The 21,728-nt window shown below is 46.2% G+C and overlaps 1 protein-coding gene across 1 annotated transcript; it reads right to left on the bottom strand.

Moving 5' to 3' along the window:
* Positions 1-7,128: 7,128 nt before the first annotated feature.
* Positions 7,129-21,723, bottom strand: ADRB1 (adrenoceptor beta 1; the record flags this gene model as incomplete). The annotated part of the gene is made up of 4 exons (XM_085319091.1): positions 7,129-7,487; positions 9,607-9,656; positions 17,079-17,086; positions 20,467-21,723. Coding segments are annotated over 4 exons (1,443 nt in total), but the record flags the coding sequence as incomplete, so codon positions are not given.
* Positions 21,724-21,728: the final 5 nt, after the last annotated feature.

The following is a 21,728-nucleotide window of genomic DNA, read 5'->3' as shown; positions in this document are numbered from 1 at the left end:
ATACACATGCTATGCATGCAGGGCAGTCCTCTGCTCTTTTTGACAAGGTGATATGTTAAATCCTGCTCCCTGGGCTGTGGCAATTCATTTTTGCTGGAATACAGTCAGGCTGCGGATGGCAGCTGTGGGAACTGCAGGAACTCTGCACTGTGCTACAGTCAAATCCTAGCCAACATCAGTGGGGTAGGATTTTACTACAAAGTCAAATCTCCCATAAAGGCCTAACTGAGCCAAGTGCTGCAGCGAGTATGTAAGAAGCTCTGAGTACCCATCTCTGCCAACAAGCAGAATTCACTGACACTGCTGTTACATTTAAGAGGGCCTTAAGCATTCCTTTTGCAAAGCTCCATCTCCCGATATTTATATCTAGACTATAAGTGTTTGCTCTGGGTTAGTCTTGATGACACAAAGGATGAGCCTAGAAATGAATCACTGTTACAGATAAATTAATGCCTTGAAAGAGCACAGAAAGGGTCCAAATTTGCTAGCTTCGGAGGCCCACTTGCATGCCAACAGTTGTGTTTATGGGAAGGGACTTTTTCACAGGCCAACAATTTTAATGCACACCAGGCCTTACACAATTTTTATCTCCATTTAAAATATAATGTATTTTATATGATAAAGTTTGAAGTCTGGCTTTTGTGCATGAATGAGACAGTTTCCATAATATTTTTTAATAAGCAGAGACATTTTATTTTGATCTCATGGGGCATGAGTCAACTCCTATTTGAGGCCACTCGAGTCCTCCCAGTGACCTTCCTGGGGGCTGGCTAATTGGGCAGCAGAGGTCTGACGCACTGTAGGTGGCTGGCTAGCATGACCTGTTGAGCCTTAGGGCAACTCAAAAGAGCAGTTCAATCCAAAGAGCCTTGATTAGGAAATTACATCCATAACATTCAGTGTACTTGATGGAAAAACAATGTTTCTGCCCTAAAAAGGCAAATGCCGTGACATCACAAGCCTCCCCCGGCCAAGTCAACAGCAATAGGCATTCAACCCTGCAAGATCCCTGAAGTTCACCCATCTGAAGCAGATGCCAAGTCCCTTACTTTGAAGGCTACAGGATTTAGGGGTTCCTTGATTTGACCTAGCTCTTTGAGTGGAACAAGCATGGCTCTAGGTTGCCTGAATTACATGGATCAAGTTCTGCACACTCACAAATGTAAGCAGGCTCCATGAACCTGACCCAGCCTCTCTTGGGAGTGCTGCCTGCATTGCACTGCTGCATGGCAGCACGAGCAGAGAAGTAGCACTGATTTCAGTGAAGACAACAAAACACACAGAAGATGCAAGGATGGGATCCCACTTAAATTCAGGCATGTGTTTATCCAGTATATATGAATTTTATTCCTCCTTCTTAAGGACTGTGGGAAGAGTAATTTCTTTTCTGGCAGATGCAAGTTTCTGCAGAGAAAWCCAAGGTTCCCCAGCTCAGCAAAACTGCAGCAATTTACCTCAGCACAGAAAAGTTCCGTAGGGTCAATGGGGAAAAGAGAAGACCTGGATTCAATAAAACACGTCAGACCTCAAAAGAGCAATAAACAGAATCAGGTCCGCAGAGCTGTACATTGGGCTTCCTCACAATTTACAGAAGTTATTAATAACTTATTAGCTCTTTATTTATAGAGCTGCCCTTTATATATTAAGAGCTAATGATACATGTTTGTGCCACAGCACTGAGCATGTTACAATTCTATAGTCTCACAGAAAAGTGTTAGTTTAGAATGTAAATAGGATTGTGGCAATCTATAGAGCAGGAAGTCAATTAGAAAACTCCAGTAGGTGGTAGCCTATGCCTAGGTCTGGTGCCATCAAACATAGCTTCTCTGCCTCGTAGTACTGTTCTAGAAGAGACGTGGGAATTACTCTGGAGATTGCAGGATTGCAGGCTGCTGGCCACACGACCGGGTCCTATACCATGGGGTCTGATAAGTAAATGGCACATGATTTGAAAATTAAGCAAGGTATTTTATGTTTGCAAAACAGCTCACAAAAGTTTTTAAAAAGCACTAGCAATGTTTATGCATTAGCTGGATGGACTTGATTACATTGCATGCTTTGTTGGGTCAGCTCCCACCTATGCAGGAGATACTTAAGAGAGATCTGTCTCCATGAAATAAGGGAGCTAAACACGAGTGGATCTAAGCCCATCTTAGTGCTCCAGCTAGAAAAATTTTTGCTAGCTGAGCTGCAGGATGTTATGGAAAATGTTGACTCAAAAGAGTTCTTGTCTGAATTTAAAGTTAGTGAAAAGCAGTGAGTGCAACTGCAGGGGAACTGGTCTCAGGAGACACCTTAGGCGCAGAGCCTAGCTCCATGGGGTGGGTGACTGAGTGGTCCCTGGGAAGTGAGGAGGTCTTGGAGGGTGTCCAAGCCTTGCCATACACTACAGCCTGCTGCTGGGTTTCTGGACTGCCTACACAACTCAGAAAGAAATCATACATTTCTTTCACAGATACACTGAAAGGTTGAGATGCACTGTTGACTTCAAGGTACTTCAACATTTCAAATCTGCATGGGCACCTTGATGAGAAGGGGCTGAGGGTAGGAAGTGGTAGAGCATTGCCCTGAAATAGCAAAGTTTTGTTTTTCTTCCTTAAAACCCAAACTGGTGAGATAGAGTGTTAGCTTCTCACTAAGCCCACCAACTGTGGTCCACTGTGCTTCAGGCAGATGTCTGCCTGCTGATGACAGTTTGCATTTTTTTTCCAGAAATGACTACTCCCTTCAGGCTGCATAGAGACAAGCAGCATAAAGGTAAAAGAACAGTAGCTCAGCTAAAACTGCCCAGATCTCCTTTCAGATCTGCAAGAGACTTGTCCAAAGAAGGGTGAAGTTGCCCAAAACATTTTCTTGAGTTTTCTCAAACTCCTAGAATTATCAAATATGCTTTACATTGTGTGCTTTGGTTTGTGTGACTTCAAGATTTGTTCTTATAGACCTGAATTTTCTTTACATCGCACCACTTGCACTAGGTCCTGCCTTGACTTTGTTTACTTATAGGGCAACACAAAGATTCAGTCTATAAACGGTTACTGACCTGGGAAGAGAGAGTTTCTAGAATTTAAGGGTTGGGCAGTTTCTTGGAAACTGCCTTATCAGCATTGCTACAAACTGGAAGCTTTAACAACCCTTACTGAGCTGTGCTTCTCTAGTTCCTATTCCTCGAGTTTAGTATCAGTATCTGTACATGCATGCTTATTTTCCAATATGTTATTTACAACAGTTTCAGGCTAAGATTGCCACAAAATAATGAAGCCAAGATCAATTGTTTTGCTATTACTGTAATTAGTGTCAACTAAGTCCTGAAGCAAACCAGTAAAGGAAAACATATTTCTATGCACAGAGACTGCATAAAGACAGATGCCAAGAAACTTGCATTTCCGCTTCTGCTGATGGAGAAAGGAATTGTTTGAGTGGTTCAAGGGTTATCAGTAGAAGCAAAAAGATAAAATAAGAACAGAGGAGTATTTACGTAGAATAGCAAGGAGTATCACCATAGCGCACTCTGGTCTCTAAGAGCAGTGGAGGATGCCTGATGGGGAATGGAAGAGTGCAGCACTCTGGGAATTTGAAACAAAACTGTACAATACATTAAAGTCTACTCTAAGAATGAGCCTGCACTTAAACAGGGATGGACTCAGTTTGAAGTTATACAGAGTCAGAATTGGCTGGTTCATCATAAACCCCATGAGAGTCTGCAGTGCTTCAAGTCTTCCCCTTCAGACCTGAGCCGGCAGCCCAGACTGGAGCTGCTGCTCCTTGTCCCTTTGAAGAGCCCTTCCTCAGCTCATCTGGGAGTGCTCGACTCAGCTGTAGCAATCAGGTGATGATACCGTTAACCATTTCCGTCCCTGATAGCTTAGCAGTTTTCATCCTATGTATAATAGTCACAGGTGAAGGGCGGGAGGCTATGAGAAGTCATGTTTCAATGCTGTCTTTCTGTGAAAGCTGTGCAGAGCGTAGATTTTGCATCCTGGATCCATCCCTCTTCCCTAAGGGTGCTCAGCACAGTCATGAGGGATGACTAACGGGGAAGGAGGCAGCTAGGGAAGTCCTTTTGTGTAGACAACTCATCCCCTGCCATCACACAGGCAGATTGCTTAGCAAAGCAGGTGTMTGTGTCAGAAACAAACATCCACAGATCTATGGACACACCATACTGTGACTTCACCTCATGCATCACTATTACAATAATCCTATTTGCTCAGTCTTGATGACTGAAGTTAACCATAACCAAGAAAAGCATCAAGATTATCCTACAGCACCTGTTCCCACTGAAATGATTATTGCAAGCTGGCTGTACCAAGTGACATCCTTTAGGTGTCTCCATGAAAGCAGAAGGAGACGGAGGGTGTCCATGGCAACCTGTCAGAAGAAGTCTTCCCTCCACTTCTGCATACTCCTTTTCCAGGTATTTTCAGTGAAACAACTGGAAACTCCTGGCAGATAAAGGTCAGTCCACATGATTACTAGTATCAGTGCTTGCAAGTCTCCAAGACACACAGTTGCTACTATGCTGCAGTCAAACAGCATTGTCTCTTGTTTGACTGTCCAACAGAGAGGCAGCATAGGAAATACGGACTGTAAGCTGCAGGGCTCAGAGGACAGACTAACCGTACAGCTAGTTGTTTTCATGCTCGTCATTCCTTATACTTTTGCTGTACAAATGAAGTACCTGCCCCACAACATTTAAAGACTGTGTTGCATTTACATCTACAATATGATAATAGCTAAAAATGAGTATGATATTTAACTGGAGAATGAAAATATTTGAATCAGAAGAAGAAATCTGCCTAGTAACAGTACTGAATCATAGAATGGTAAGGTTGGAAGGGACCTCTGGAAGTCATCTAGTCCAACCCTGAGTGTAGCCCAAACAAGGATTGAACCCACAACCTTGGCATTAGCAATACCATGGTCTAACTAGCTGAGCTAAACCTGCCCCCATTACATAGGAAAGCTAGAAACCCCCCCAAAAAGACCAGAGAAATTTTGGCATGAATTGGTTCAGTGAGAGTGGGTAGATTGAGCAACAAGAAACCACCTCTCCTGTAGATGGAAGCCTTCTGCTTAATCCCATCTTTCAGACATGACATCTTTTCTGCTGTGCCCCCTTGCCTGGCTTCCATTTAGGATGACCTTGATTATCAAGGTCAACGGCCAAAAAGCCACTGGACTCAGCAGCAGTGCATCTGAGAGCTGGTCCAGTGACCGGCCCCAAGGTTTGTGAACCAGCCTCTGGAAGAGAAGGGCGATATTCTAGAGGGAAGGAAGCGATTACCTATGGGCATGATATAAGTGTGGGAGCTCAAATGTAAGAAAAGTCCCGTTCGCCACTGGAGCCCAGAGAGCAGAAGGCCCTGTGACTTGGGCTGCTGCACAAATGTGTAATGCTCTGTGAGTAATGTTAATGTACTGCTGTCATTGCTCATGTGTCCGGGGATCCCTTCAAGGCAGAGTATCTCCCAGAGTGGTTACTACTTTTAGTCTCTCATGGAGAGTGCAAGGAAAGTATGATGTCCCATAAGTTGCAGAGAAGTGCTGCAGCTGCCCCTAATGCCTCCATGTCAAATGCTAACTCCTTCCTTGATCCTTCATCCACAAGGGTGTCCTCCTGTCTAGTAGAGGCTTTAGTGAACTGTAGCCACAGATGTTTCTTCTATAATGGAATGTAACATTAAACTAAACACTGGAACATGGAGACAAAGCAACAAATCGGGGAAATAATTCTTAGCTTGTAATGAATTTTGCAAAACATAGTCAAAATTAGGTTTCATTTGAACAAAAATGTGTTTATTGTATCTGTCAACATTGAAAAACTATTTAAATTAAGATTTTATTTTGAACCCTGAAGATGACCCTGAAGTGAAATGATATTTATAAATAGCTTATTATATGCCGCAGTATGAAAAATATATTTATCTTGGTGCTGTTGAGTCAAATTCATTGTTACACAGGAATTAGTATTACCCTTTCTAATACCAACAAGAAAAAAGTATAAAACCACTGGGTGGTAAATGACAACAGCTCACATCTCAGATTCTCTTGTGAAAAGGAGCATAAGGAAATGGTGCTCATTGGTGAAGACCATCTTGATGCTGAAGCTCATCTAGAACTGCGCCAAGTCAAAATGGTACCAAGCAGCAGGAGCTTTTGATCCCTGCCAGACTGCACAGGATTTGAACCTACAATCTATTTAAAAGTTGTTCTCAAGCCCTGAGCCATCTGGGCCCCCATTTTAACTCAGTTACTCTGTGAATAGGTGGCTCTTTTCGAAGTCTTCACCCTGTTATTTTTGGCAATGGCTTTGACAGGATTGCAGGACTGCAGATGATTTCTTGTGTCAGCTCAACTTCAAAGTAAGAAATGTTCTGTGACCCCAATACCAAGTACAAAGCTCTGTAAAGGCTCTTCTGACAGGGCTGAATAACGTATTGTATAAATTCAGCACAGGAGTAATTACGCAGTTGTTTTACATGGCCAAGAATCTCCACGAGGCTGCTGGCGCCGGCTTCCTTGCTCGCACGCTCGCCATGCTTCGTGTGTGTCCCATTGACTTGTGCATCAAGTTAAACTACGAAGTAGTAGAGCCTGGATTTTAAGGCATGCTTTTAGATATTTTAGACAGCTGAATTTTCAGCAGGGAGGCTGGCTCTTGCAAGAGGAGACAGGTTCAGGCACTGAGGGCTGAGCATGATGCCCCCAGGCCAGGGTGGGGAAGAAGGCGAGCCCTGTAGGGCCCTAATACACACGCTGACCACACAACGTGGTTTTAGGGGTTGTTTTACAAAACCTTCTTTTAATCACAGAAAGGATCAGAATGTTTCTCCTTGGATGCTTCAGTCTTTGAACCTCTGCTAGAGCAGACTGGATTCCTTTACCCAGGCCTCATTAATATCCCATTAAAAAAAAAAAAAAAAGATAAATGTTATCCTTTCTTGGAGCCAAGTAGAGTCAGAGCACTCCACTCTGGTCATGTCTGTGGTGACAGCCCAGATAGCTACAGATGTGGGGAGCAGAGAAGACAGGTGGTGATACACTATCACAAATGCAGTCAGTCAGGACGTTGGCTGACAGTAAATCATGCTGCAAACCAGACTTGCTGCTCCTGTGTGCATATGGGGCTGTCACTGAAGGGCAGAAAGCCAAGCAGGCGACTGTGGATAATGTGGCAAAGCAGCCCTGGAGAGGGAAGACGGAGGCTTGCCGGGAGTGCTGAGTCCCACGCGGTGGGAGGCTCAGAGCGGCAGCAGCTAGGAGCCACATGGTGGCATGGGGGAGATAAGGCTCTTGATGGATGGATCTCAAAAGGCTTGAAGGTTTTTGTTCTGTTTGGCTAAGCAGCCAAATGTTAGCTCAGATAAGCTTCAGAAATGCATCTGATCTGAAACCCTTTGTATCTAAAAAGCAGGGATGGAAACAGCACAAGAGAATTCCTCCGGCTACAGCGGTTCCTGGGCTTTTCCTCATCAGCATCAGCAAGTCTAGACTCACCCACACAAGCAAAAAGATAAGCCAGTTTTAACAGTGAGCCTTTTCCTGAATCTCAGGCTGTTGGCTGTGCCAGGGCACCAACCCTGCCTAGGAGTTTGGTGGCTAAGAGAGATGGTCCTTCATTTTGAATGAGATATGTTTGATCATACTCCACAGTTAGTCCTCTTGCTCTACACAGCTGTTGTACTAGCTTAGCTACGGTGGTTCAATGCATGTATCTTACCATATCCATTGGCACAGGGTTTATATAACAGCTATATTGTCAATATGCAATACTGAAAATTGCCTAGTGCCCTTTTTTACCAGTAGAGTTATACCACAGTAAACACTTCATTGCGTATAAAGCTCTGCAGAAACCTACTGATGAACTTTTAATCTACTGCAGGTCTTCATCAATTGCCTGGGACGCTATGGGCTGGCGGCAAGAATAGATGGTCCCAGCCCAGACTCCTGCACTCCTTGTGCTCCACCTTCAGACCTATGAGAGAGCTGGTGGCCTGCAAAGGCTCTGATTGCAGGTAGCATCGAAGGAGACCAGTGACTATGCTGCAACTTTAAATTGCAATGCTTGAGAGGTATTTTTTGGAGAGTGCATCATTTCCTTGAAAAGAAATTATAACATCATACGTTACTTCAGTGAGTTTCCTTGTACCGTAAGTTGTTTAAACAGTCTCTCATTATGCATTTCCCATTCAGACAAAAAACAAACCAGAAAGCCTAAGGCACCAAGGCTGGTAGGAAAACGGAAATCCTGTTCTGACCATCCTAGCAGGCAGGGAGCAGCTCCCCAGCTCTTAGCAGGCACTGACAGAACCAAAGAAAGTTTGGGGCAGAAAGCGGCAGATGGGAGCAGCAGAGGTTTCTGGCTACATAGAAAGCCTTCAGATGATCTGGACAGCTCTCAGGTTCACCTTTGAAAGAATGTGGTCTTGTACTCCTGCATTACCCGAACCTGGTCAGTTTTGCACAGTATCTACATGGCCCCCCACAGGTCCGAGGGGGTGGCCAGGCACCAGCCCTGGAGGTCTGCAGCCCTTCCCAGGCACTGTTTGTGCACACAGGCTCCTCTCATTGCTCCCCTTCCAAGAGCAGCTGAGCACGTCAGGGATTTTTCAGCCATCCTATCATCACAACCCCCTCTGTGTCCTCCCTTTTACAGATGAGGAAGGACTGATCAAAGTTGACTGCAGAAAGGGCTGCAGACACCCAGAGCATCTGCACTCGAGCTTGTCAGTCCCCCATGTGGCACCAAGCCCAGTCTTCCTTCTCTATTTGCCTGCTCCACAGCCCCTGCTGCTCCCTGGCCCTGCAGGCTTCCAGCACCCACATTGAACCTTGGCAGCCAGTTGCTTTACGGTGCACACAGCCTGGGCTGAGCATCTGTCCACTCCAGTCCAATATAAAGAGGAACCAGACTGGCATTAACCAGAATCAGGCATTAATCGGGTTCAAACCAAGAGGGCAGAGCAGCAAAGGGCTTTCAGGCCCTTGCAAACCAAAGGGGTCTGTCCCAGCTAGGCTCACTGCTTGCAATCACTTCTCCTTCCCTCCAACTCCCTCCTCAGCCATCCTGGGCTTCTATTTATATTTTTGCCCTATTGAGTCCCCCCATCCTTCCCCCAACTTTAACCTCTTCCTTGCCAAGTGATCTTTGGAGTTTACGTTGGAAAGTTGTTTATGTTATATAGTTTTGTAATAGTTTCCTCATACACCACCTCCCTTCCTTCCCCAATAAAAAGCTCTACAGTGCACTCTTGACAAGGCTTGTAAACAAAGGAGGAGTTTGGAGACCCAGCCAGTTTTGGTGAACCCAATAGGAAAATAATGTTTCTCTTGAAGGACATTAAGGATAGAACTCATAATAGTAGGAAACTAGTGTCCACCCTAAGCAAGGAGTTGCCTACTTGCTGCTACCTAGCATAAAATGCAGATGTCTACACAACAGGCCACAAATTATCATTGGACGTAAGCAGTTAACTTTTCACCATTTCATCAGCCAGTCAGGATGGTGTTCATGGCATACAAACCAATTTGCTTAAGGGGCTCCAAACATTAGAAGTTGTAACAAGTGAGCAAAAAAAATAAAGCAAAAAGGTGTTTTGAATTCACCTAAACTCTGATGAGTAGAAGTAGAAGGCAATGCAAATCCATTACTCTGACTGTGGAGGAAAAACAGGCATATAAAATTCAATTCATTCTTCTCTTTCTTATTTAACACTAAGCCATTGAACATTACCACTTGATCTATCCATTTTCTTTAATAGCAGGGCTGCAGGAAATCTTTTCTCCTCAAAGGGAGCTTCAAGTTTCCAACTTATATCATATTAAAAATACTTGAAATGTATGAGTAAAAAATAACTGCATTTCAAAGAGAGCTTGAGCCATGCAGATAATAATAATTTTTCTCTTCTGAAGTGCAGAACTGAAGAGTTGAGGTCACAAGGAATTCAGAGCACCATTGTTCTTCTTCCAGAGGTTTTATCTGGAGACAGGCAGTGTGATAGACTCTGCAGAGGCCACTGAACGGATTATCTGTTCAAAGTGTTAATGGCATGCATTTGACAACATCAACCGTTTAATTTATGAGGTGCCTCATAACATAGGGACAAAGAAATCTATGACATGCAAAAGCCCAAACATATCCGGTTAGAAAGTATCCGATCAAAGCCCAGTCTGCTCTACAAGGCAACTTTCTTAATTATGGATCTGTAAAGATGTTCCATCTTCCTAAAAGTGTGTTAGCAGAACTTGTACAGTGATGGAAATGTCATATAATGAGAACTATATTAATGGAAACAATCCAGCATTGAAAGTATTCCAGCCTTTTTATCATTGCATTCCTTGCTCCCACATGAGTGAAGTGATCAGGAGTAAGAGCAGTTTCATCTACCATAAGACATGCACAATATGGATTACTCAGAGGTCACTAAAGGTTTAATGGTGCCCACATAAAGACATTGTGCAAATAGAGTTGCTGTCCCTAGGGAGTTGTTTGCCCCGGCCCATGGTTTTTTGGCTTACCTCTGGTTTGTTGCCATGTCACCCGCTTGCAGCTGGCAACAGTTTTGTGCTGTTGCCGGGCCCCTGAGTTGCTCTTTCAGCTCAAGCAGTCCATATATTTGCCAAAAATTGATCAGTCTGTCCCGTGCTCTTCATTGAGATACAATTACACAGTGGATAATCAGACCTAAATCATGTTTTTTCTTCTATGGCACTCTGAATATTTGTGCAAAAATAAATGTCTTTCCACTTTTCACATGCCCTGAGAAGCTTAATCACTTAGTCCAGGTGAGAAAGGAAATCTTATGCATAGCTGGGAATAGCGCTCATCTCTCCTGAACTTACCCAGAGACCCTACTAGCTCACTGGCTGTACTTAGGCCGTAGGAAGCCACAGAATTGTTTGGCAGCCTCCTATCCTACTTAGCTCCGCATCTGAATTACAGCCACTCACTGGGAGTTTAATTCTGCACAGGGCTGGGCCCATTAGCTACATTTTGCATAGGAAACTGCAAGCTTTGGCTCCAGAAAGGTTACTTCAAACATGTTCTGGGAACAACATAATATTCGGAGGAGCCCCTCCATGAAGGGAAAGGTATAGATGACAAGTCCTGTTCCTCGTTTCAGACGGGTTAATGAATTAACTCAGGTCATGCAAAATAACAGGCCAAAGGGTGGTGATCTGGATCTCGACTTTTGGAACATCAAAACCAGAGATGAAGTTTTGTGATCAAGTCAAATAGAGCTAAATCTGGGCTGCAACCAAAGCAGATGACCTCAGTCCTTTCAGTCTGCACAGTCCCATTTCCATCATGCCATTACCAGCCCTTGTGTGGCCCATGTGCTCAGCTGAAATAAACCTTTCTCTAAAGGCGCTGTTTTTCAGCCAGCTGATCCTATTGGCCACATGGGTGTGCAAGCAGCAGTGCCAGCTGGGGCAGCGGACACGCAGGTGGGGCCGGGGCTGGGGACAGGAGGCTGTGAGCACCGTCCCTCCAACCAGAGCCCACGTGCAGGCGGGCTGACACCTGGTCACCCCATCGCTAGCTCTGGCAACCAGCTTGCAGTGAAACAGGAGCAAAGGATCTTCCACACATATTCTGGAGGTGGTTTAAAGTACTGCTACAATACCTGTTGTTGCTGGCAATTACTGCAGCAGCATCTGTCTTGCACTGAATACTACATAAAGGGTCCAGAAAGCCCAGATTATTTTACATAATCGTATTGGCCTTTATTGGTGGTAAGCCCACTTTAATGTGCTCCTGTGACCACTTTCCTAAGCCAGGCTGGGTACATTACATGTGCTGCAGTCACTGCCCAGCTCTGAACAGCGCGAGGCCCAGCAGATCTGGGTGGGTGACCCTGAATCGCTGCCGAGGGGCTGGAGCTCATCTCTGAGCAGATCAGACAGTGCCAGGTGAGGGCCTGCCCCGACGCGGTGGCCATCCTGGTCTGCCAGTGGGACTGTGCCCCATCGGTGGGGATGATTTGGTCTGCAGGTGTCCAGACCCCCTGCCCCATCTCCTCCAGACCGCACAGCCATCCAGCAGGGAGGGTAGCTATCTGCTAGAGAGCAAGTCCCACACTGGTTTTGGCTAACTCGGTGGTGTAAATGATCTAATTGAGATTTTATTTGAAGGCTCCCAAGTGAACAGTTAGGGGAAGAACAGACAAACAAAACATCCCTCCTTGAAAGCCTGGGCTCAGACAGTGATTTAGCTGCAAAACAATGGAAACTTTGTGGGACTTCTCCCAATTTACCTGTTGCAGTCCAAGAGGAAGTGCTCCTCCCTCCGAAGCACAATGGTTGTTTCATCAGTCCCAAACTAGGGACACAGCCTGGTGCGTACCTTCGGGTCACAGCTCGTGCTTTCCCCCGGCAGGCGTCGGGGAGGACCTCCTCTGCGATCCCACTTTCCACCGCTTCCTCGCTCAAACAGGCAAATTTTGCGCCTAATGCAGCGCCAGCGAGGAAACGCCCCCGTYGGCTGACGGAAACGACAACCCTGGGGCCTCCAACAACGTCAGGATAAAGCAGGGGAGAAAGTCTTCCTGCGGCCCTCTCGACAGCCAGGCCGCCGGCGGGCTCTGCGGCGGCGGGAGGGATTTTGTCCGGCCGCGCAGCCCRGCAGCCGGGGGGCCGGGGAGGGCCGCGGGCGGGAGCTGCCTGCCGCCGCGCGCTGGGCTGCCGCTGCAAACCGTGCTGTTTGGGAAGGCGTTGGCTTGGGATGCGCTTTCGACCGAGGACAACCGCTGGTCCGCGCCCAGCCTCGCAGGACAGCCGCTGCTCTTCGAGTCAAACAGCTCTGATGGTGATTCAAAACCCACTCGTGAGGCTTTGCAGCYGTTTAGTGCCCGACCCCGCAGCACGCGTGAAGCCGCAGCCACAGYGCAAAGAGCGCCCGGTGGGGCTAACGGCAGGGAGCCGCCTGCGGCGCCCGAGTCCGCTCTCACGGGCACGGCGAGGCCGGGGAGCGGTGCCAGCGCCCGGCGCTCGCGCGCTGCTCAGCCGCAGGAGAGCGGCTGGCCCTGGGCCACCCCGGTCGGGGGAGCGTGGCCGGCATCGGCAGCACGGAAGAGCACGTTATATGCCAAAAAAGGGGACAAGAGGAGTGCATCTGAGGACACCATGTGCTCCACAGCAGGGCTGTCTCTGGAGAGTGGCACTGACGGATAACACTCATCCCTGGACGCAGCTGAGGATTGCACAGCCCTGGAGCTGCCCATCTGCTGATGGCATTGCTGTAGCTCTCGCTGGATCACTCTGTGAGGGGCAAAAATAGGCCCTTCGTGGGTACTTGGAAATTTTCACCCCAAAACTTGTTCTCCATTTCCTTTGAGGAAATTCTCCTTGCCTGTATTCCTTCTTCTTAAAAAGAAGCAGTTTAAAATTTTGACTAGAAAGTACTTAAATTTTGACCACATAGCAAATCTTTTATCATGAGCTGTTCTGTTGTTCCTCCAGTTTTGCCCCTTATAGTCTCAAGGTATGCTGTAGTGCTCCTCGGAGGAAGGAAGCCTGTCTGAGAGGCTTTAAAGGGTCTGCAGCACTCATGTTGCCTTGAAAAATGACTTGTCTTGTAGCTGAAATATTTATGCACCTATTAGTCGTTGAGGTTCTGAGCTCCTTATTGGCTCAGACTGCCTCTTTGCACCTTTAAAAGCCTTGTCCCAGCTAACTTAAGAACAATTATCAAAATAATTTTGGTAAGAAGTCTAGAGGTCATGGCTTTGAGAAAGACGTTGGCTTGGGCATGCAAAGGTGCATTGCTGCTGAGAGATGCTGAAGAGCAGCTAAAGGCAGGAGCAGAAAATCTGCATTCAGTCACACGAACGGCAAGAAAACTGGGTGTATTATGTAGGATTCAAAGGAGAAAAGGCGTGCTCTGAGTGTCTCTGAAATGCACTACTAACCACAGCGATGGCAAGAGTCTACATAAGTTTCTGCTTTCTCTTTCAGGTTGCTGATTGAGGTCAGGAAACATTTTCTACTTGTTGAGTGCTTTCACACTTTGGTGTAGCTCATATTAATAACTCAAGCAGCAAACCTGCTAGGAGTGGGGCTGAACTGAACCTGAAGAGCTAAACTCTCCCTCGAGTTTGGTAATGTTCACATTTGGATCCAGCCTATTGCCTGGGCCTGGCTGCCAAGCTTGAGCTCCTGGATGCTGCGGCAGTGCAAGTAAACAACAACGCAAAAAAGCCCTGGAGCCAAAGAGCCGGGAAGACAACGGGCAGGTTGAGGGGAACGGGGAACATGTGCATAGGGCAGGTTGAGGGGAACGGGGAACATGTGCATGAAGGTGTCAGTTAACGTGAACCAGGAAGTTTATCGAGTGTTTACATAACAAACCCAAACAGGGCACAACTTTTAGCCCCGTAGGGGCGCCAGGTAAATCTGGAGAGGCAGGGGCAGTGCGGCGCGCTCGTACGAGACGGTGACGGCTGCAGAGGCAGGTGCGCGCGTTTCCGCTGTTAGCCCCTTGGGGACACAGTCCTGCACAGAAAGATACCTACTGCACCTCCAAACCTATGTTTCTATTGTGCATCTGCCTCGCACATCCCTAGCAAAACTAGCTAGCCTTTTCCAGTAAGAGGCAACTTCTGTCGTACAGCAAAAGATGTCTCTGTTACTGCTGCTTGCAGTGACAGCCCAGGTCTGCTTCACAGCATCACCTTTCTGATTCTTTTYCCCATCTCAGTCACTTTTTCTAACACAGTTTGACAGCCTGAACTTACTGAATTGTATGAATAAACCACTTGTGTTACCATGGCTGTTCCTTTCAGACAGACAGGCAGAAATAACATCTTTAAGGAAGATAAAAAATATATCGATCTCTTCTGTGAGACAGTTCCAACAAATATTGTTTATCTTACATTATACCTGATGGTTTATATAAAGAAAAAGACTACTTACTTCCTCCTTAGGCATTTTTGAATTTGGCAAACTCTGAAAGCAAGTCAGTGGTGCATACAGTAATAATCCTTGGGGAGAGTGTGCTTAACATTATTCCAGGAGATCACATTAGTACTTTTGACATGATCAAACAGAAAGTTTCAACCGAACAATGAGCTTTTAGGACTAAAAGTGAAATACTAAGAAGGTGTGTATGTCTCTCTGAATTTGCTTCATTTCACTTGTTGATGTGGCTGTAGCAGAACTAATTTTAGGTATAATCCTTCAAACAGAACATGACTTCTCCTTTCTGATTAGCACAAAGCTGGCTGCTAGTCAAAGGATAATTATTTCCCAACACATCACCTAAAACAGACCAGCAAACAAAACACTCAYTATTTGAGTTATCCAGCATTAACTGTTGTTTAGCAGTTAACATTTTCTTGACAGTTTTGAGTAGAACTAATTGCTCCAGCTTCATTAGCAGAGGTCATTTACTGCTGGTGACAGTAGACTTTTATGGAGATATTCTCTCATAAAAGATTAGATTATCAGGTCAAACTCTGCTACCAGTGGCAATGTGTGACCGCATTCGGCCTCAAAAAAGTCTGCTCTTTGAGTTCATAACTGCACAGTTTCCAGCCCTGCAATTGATATATTACATAAAGGAAGTAAGTGCAGCCCACTGGGCAGGAAATTACAATGAATTAGGAAAGTGTGCAGCACAAGGAAGGTTTGCAAAATAGCTACTTAAAAGTTATTAATAAAATGTCAACTTCAGATAGGGTTTAGGGAAAAAAAGCTGACAAAGAAGTTGTCTCTATACTTGAAAACATATGCATACCCAAACGAGAAAGCAGCTGTTTGCAAAAAAAAGCAGTGCATGCTATCACAAACGAATGACCGATGCTGACAAATTCTGTGCGCACTATGGGCACAAGTTCAGATCTAATTATCATAATTTTAAGCCACATTTATTGCACATAATTTGATTAGTTGCAATTATCATTGCAATCATAATTATTCAGTTACTGCTTGGTACAAATCGGCAGTCAGTTCGTGACTAGTGTCACAGTCGAAGCACCATGAATTTTCAAGAGTACTTTTGTGCCTAACTCTCAGTAATGTGCAGGTATTTCAGATTTTTTTTTCTGTATGTCTATCACTATATTTAGACTTCTAAAACATGTTCTCCCCTCTTCTTTAACTTTTCTGAATGCACAAGAAACAAAGTCATGCTTTTCCAACATGTAGAGAAATACAGCCGTCTTTCCAGAAGTGCTGGGTCACTACTGCTCAGAGAGCAACAGGCGCATTTGCAAACCAGGCCTCTTACACGTCGAAGTCCACAGCAGCCTCGCCAGTTTTCGTCCTGAYAGACGCGGGACATTTTCTCACACCGGATTTCTGTTTTACCTGTTTCTCCCTTCCTGCAGGTCTGCAGCTCTTTGCTGTAACTTTCTGTGCATGTACGTTTGTAGCTGCATGTCTACCACCTATACTTTCTGACTTGCAGCTCCAATTGTTAATCCATGTCTGGTTTTCTTCAGAAAAATATTCATCATGAATGTTTGACTCATTGCCTCTAGAGCATTTCAGCTGCCCTGTAACTCTTTTCAGAATATACTTCTGCACCACTAAGAACAGCCTGTTCTGAGAGTGATTTGCAGAGGACTGCTAGCCAATACCTTCCCTCGCTCACACACATGCGGGCCAGATGTCTTGCCTGATCTGTAAGGTTACTGTGCCACCSTACGAGACAGACAGGCATCCACCACACATGTTGCCAGATGAATTATCTTAACTGTTTACCTAGGGATTAAACATGCCAACCTCCAAACTTTTCTATCAGGTCATCAGCTGGCCAAAACCTGGTAGCAGACAAATCCAGATCAGTTTACTCACACAGCTGGTCCTGCTGAGGCCAATGGGAGAAATTCATCCTACCTTTAACCTTCTTGATTTTAATCTCATTACGCTCATGAAGAGGAAGTATGACCCAGTGCAGTTATTTAGCAGGATAAGCTGAGCAAATTCTGGCCCTAAATTTCTCCTCTAAAGTTCCTGTTGAGTCAAGAATTTCATCACCTGTTAAGTCTACAGACATGAGTGAACACTCATCGACTCCACTGGGAAAATTCAGATGGTTAAAATTAAGYGTGTGAGCTAATTTATGAGATTAAGACCAAAGCCCCTCAGACTGAACCACCAGTGCAAAGCCAATGTAGTCATTAGTCACTGCACTTCCTCGGGGTCCTTCACCACTACCATGGACGGCATCTCCTACAGGCTTGATGGCCACCTGAACTGTCTGCAGTCCGGGGGGGGCGCACCGGGAATGCCCTTTGTGTTCCCAGCAAAAGGCAGTGCCGCCTTCTGGGCCCTTCCTGACCCAAATCATGCAATCAGCCTTCCCATGTCGTCGGCTGGCATCAGCCTTCGCTGTATCATATACCCTTATAGTCCTGTTGACTTTGCTGGAATCATGGAGAAAAACAGATTCGTTTTTCTGGATTAAAAAAAAAATCACAAGGTGCCAGAGCAGATTTAATTTAGTAACTGATCTGGCTTCACCTTGGCATTTTAAAGAGCCCATTTAACTATTACCAGCTGAGAAACTATCAACTGCAGCTCACATCCTAACCTCAACTAAATTAATGGAAAAATATYGTCTACTTCACTAGTCCCTTGATTTTGCCCTTGCATAAAAAACATTATTTTCTCTTTTTATTCTTAAAATACAGTATTGACAATTGATAAAAGCAAATTCCCTTATTTTTAAAACAAAATAAAACAAAACAAAAAAAACCAACATGATTTTCAAAATGAATCCATGGCTGCAACCCTGAGAAACTCACTTTGAGAAACATTCCTCTTAGGAGCTTATTTCTAAATTACCTATTACCTTATTTCTAAATTACCTAATTACCTACCTACCTCTGAGTGCAATAAAGCTAAAAATGACTTCACTTTTATTCCGTACTGACATTAGGAGGTGTTTTACAAGGTCTATCACTGTCTTTGGTTGCTCTATCTGCCATGTATTCACTGCAGTAATATTTCATGAAACTACAAAAATCCAGTGTACCTTCATCAAGCAATAAAGGAAGGCAATCTTTTTTACACTTAAGTCTTTTGTTTTATTCAAGGTATGCACGAAGGACCCAAATCTGCAAGGCTTCTGTTTGCAGCACCTCCTTATTTGGATCAGTCAGTATGGGTATTATCTCTAAGGCACTATTACACATTCAATTATCGTGACCAGGCCCTCCAGGAATATGTGACTATCGGCAACTACAAAGTAAGCCCCACTTCACATTAGCATTAGCTCTATGATCTACAAATGATACRGTTTTATTTTACCTGGTGACAACAGAAAAGGTTTTCACTGATTTCAGTGGGGTTTAAATCTGCTCTAGAGTCTGATCCTGCCCCAGTAAAGTCGCAGCCATTCTCTCAGAGGTTAATCTCTTTTTTACAATAAAAGAGAAAAAAGTCTGGACTGCCTTAACCGGCTCCCTAGCTGTTGCCACCTCTCCTGCTCCAAGGCCCGAGCTGCCGTTCCCACGGGCTCCCCGCGACTCCGCACGCAGCGTCCGGCCCTCCTGATCAGCCAGCGCCGACCTTGCCCCCCAYCCCAGCCCCACTGCCTGCACCACGCTACGTTACTTGTGCAGCACCATTTACTGCATAATGAGATTTCCTTCTACTCAAGACCATTTTTAGCTTTCAAATTAAGCATCATGAAAGAGCTCGGTAATCTTAAATACTCCGCTGTCCTTCTGACTCCCACTCTCATTCTCTTAACAAAAAGAGGAATACATCCCTGTAAGGAACAGTTACAGAAAATTAGTATATTCATTATCAGACTGGAAACACCTTGTCTTTTGCCATTAATTTTAAGGGAAGTCGGCAGATCTCAGTGCAACAGGAACACAACCTTATTTGGTTTCCAATGCGATTTTTATAATACTGTGTCAGGAAAAGCCATTAGGTAGAGTCGTATCGGTAATCTGAGCAATCTTTTGAGAAAAACAAATGCTGTTCTTCCCATTATGGACAGGTATTGTTCCAAAACCTATAGAGACACGCTTGCTTGTGCTGCAATGGTATTTATTGCACATAGACCAATTACTTACACAGTAGTAAACTGCACCAGAGTATAAATATGTTATAAAACACACACAGAGGAAAATGGAAATGACACACAAGTGCTAAAATAACAGCAGTTCACGTGGGCACTTGGAGATAAAAATAATAAAAGTCCCTTAAGATATTTTAATTTATAATACGGATATATTTACAGTACCTTAATAAAATAATATAAAAAGTCACTCTCTCAGTAAAACTATAATAGATTAGACAAAAACAGAAATCAGCTTCAGGTCTGATGTTATTTAAACCTCTGTTTCACTTTTAATTTGTTGTGTGTATGTGTGTGCAAGTAACATCTTCAGATAACCTTAAAATTCTTAACACTGTGCAAAAAATGGCTTTGTCGCCATTTCTTTTTACATGTGCAGTATATTTTTGTTGTTGCCAGGATTTTTTTTCCTGTTCATCTATAATTACAATGAACAAACTGCAGAAGGCTTGTTGCCCCCCCCCTTTTTTTATAAAATACTACTAGTGATACATAAATAAGCTGTTTAATATAAACATGCTTCATTTATTCCCCTGTGCAATATGCACAGTTTGAGGTAGAAGTTTCTCAGCCTGACTGCTATTGTCTGGCCAAAGAAGATAAGGACAATAATTCACYGGCTGCTGCGGAGGAGGGAAAAAGCAGAGAGGGTTTTTTTTCCTCTCCTTTCAAAATATATCTGTGTTCCTCGTTATTAATTTTTTCTCTGCTTCTAGGCTGGGTAACAGCAGAGTGCAGCTACTAAGAGTTCAAAACAAAACTTGCCAGAGGAGAAATACTGCTAGCCTGATTTGGAGCAGCCCAGCGCACCTGCAGTTCCCAGCGACTTCTCTGGGTTTTTAGGAAGCCTACGCTTTGCCAAAAATCAGCCGACCTTCCTGTGCGTGAGACACTACCCCTGCAGCCCTCAGAAATAAAACCCGGGACATCTGAGAGTCCCAAGCAGCTTTGATGCTGCCTAATATCAAAGTCAATGGCCAAACTCCGGTGCTGCAGTGGTCCTGTCTCAGGTCTCAGGTCCAGCCACCGCCACGGCTGAGAAAACTTAACCTGGGAGGGGGATTTTCACATTCCCTTCCAGAAGTTTTTTCCAGCCCACCCATATCTAAGTCTCTTTCAAAACTAAGTATGATCTGATTATATGTGGGTCTGGTGCTTGTTTTYGTTGTTCTCTGGTCAGTGGGGTTCCTGCGTGCTTTAGCTTCAGATGAGGTATGTCGGATGCAAGTTCACCTGCTTTTATGCGTAAGTAAACATGGGTTTCTCTCCCCAGCAAGGCAGAGTGCACTTTTGTTGGGCATTGGTCTTGTGACCAGGCTCCTGCCGGGGTTTTTCTGCCCAGACTGATTTCCCTGGCTGCCGTGCTGCTGCCGCTCGGCCGAGGCGCCCCCGCGCCCCCTCGCCCCGCGCCCCCAGCGCCCGCCCTATACCTTGGACTCCGAATTGGARGTTTTGCTATTTCTCTCCTCCAGGCTGGATTCACTGCCTCCCTGCGCGCCCCCATTGCAATCGGACCAGATGCCGCCGAGGCCGCGCTCGGGGGAACCCAACGTGCTGACGAAGCCCCCCGGGAGCCGGGAGAGCTCCCCGCTGCCGGCACGCAGCCTCCGGCCGGCTCTCCGGGGGCAGCACAGCAGCCGCTTGAAGGCCTTGCGGAAGTCGGGGCTGCGGCAGTAGATGATGGGGTTGAAAGCGGAGTTGGCGTAGCCCAGCCAGTTGAAGAAGACGAAGAGCCAGTCTGGCACCAGGTCCCTGTTGAAGACGTTGACGATGTTCACCAGGAAGAAAGGGAGCCAGCAGAGGGTGAAGACCCCCATGATGATGCCCAAAGTCTTCAGAGCTTTCTGCTCCTTCATGGCCATGATCCKGGAGGTCTTCCGCTTGCTGGCTCGGCCGTTGCCGAGGATGGGCTGCTGGTGGTGGTGAGGGTGCGGGGGCGGTGGCTGCTGCTCTTGGCTTCCATAGAAGCGGCCCTCGCACTTGTCAATCTTCCTGATCTGCTCCTTGGCTTCTCTGTACACCCGGATGTACACAAAGATCATTATGAGTAGGGGAATATAGAAGGAAATGATGGAGGAGGCGATGGCATAAGCCCTGTTGGTAACGAAGTCGCAGCAGCCTGGGTCCTGGTAGCACTCCAGCGCCTGGGGGTCCTCGTCCCGCCACCAGTGCATCATGATGGGCAGGAAGGAGACCAGGGCAGAGATGGCCCAGACGGTGCAGATGATGCCCTTGGCCCGACCCTTGGTCATGAGGCTCTGGTAGCGGAAAGGCGAGGTGATGGCCAGGTAGCGGTCGATGGCGATGACGCACAAGGTCTCGATGCTGGCGGTCACGCACAGCACGTCCAGCGAGGTCCAGCACTCGCAGAGGAAGGAGCCCCAGAGCCAGGTGCCCCGCACCACCAGCGTGGCCCCGAAGGGCACCACCAGCAGCCCCATCACCAGGTCGGCGCAGGCCAGGGAGGTGATGAAGAGGTTGGTGAGGGTCTGCAGCCGCTGCGTGCGCCCGATGGCCGCGATCACCAGCACGTTGCCCGCCACGATGAGCAGCACCACCAGGGCCATCAGCAGGCTCATGCCCACGGCCCACTGCTGCGAGAGCAGCTCGCCGGGCAGCTGCCGGCTCCCGGGGGGGGGCGGCGCCGTCGCCCCGCCGCCGGGGCCGGGGCCGGGGCCGGGGCCGGAGCGGT

This window comes from Rhea americana, unplaced genomic scaffold, assembly GCF_003343005.1.
Source record: "Rhea americana isolate MKP2758 unplaced genomic scaffold, rheAme1 scaffold_57, whole genome shotgun sequence".
Taxonomy (NCBI): domain Eukaryota; kingdom Metazoa; phylum Chordata; class Aves; order Rheiformes; family Rheidae; genus Rhea; species Rhea americana.
Note: the sequence above shows the minus strand (reverse complement) of the source record. Positions and strands in the feature narration are given on the sequence as shown.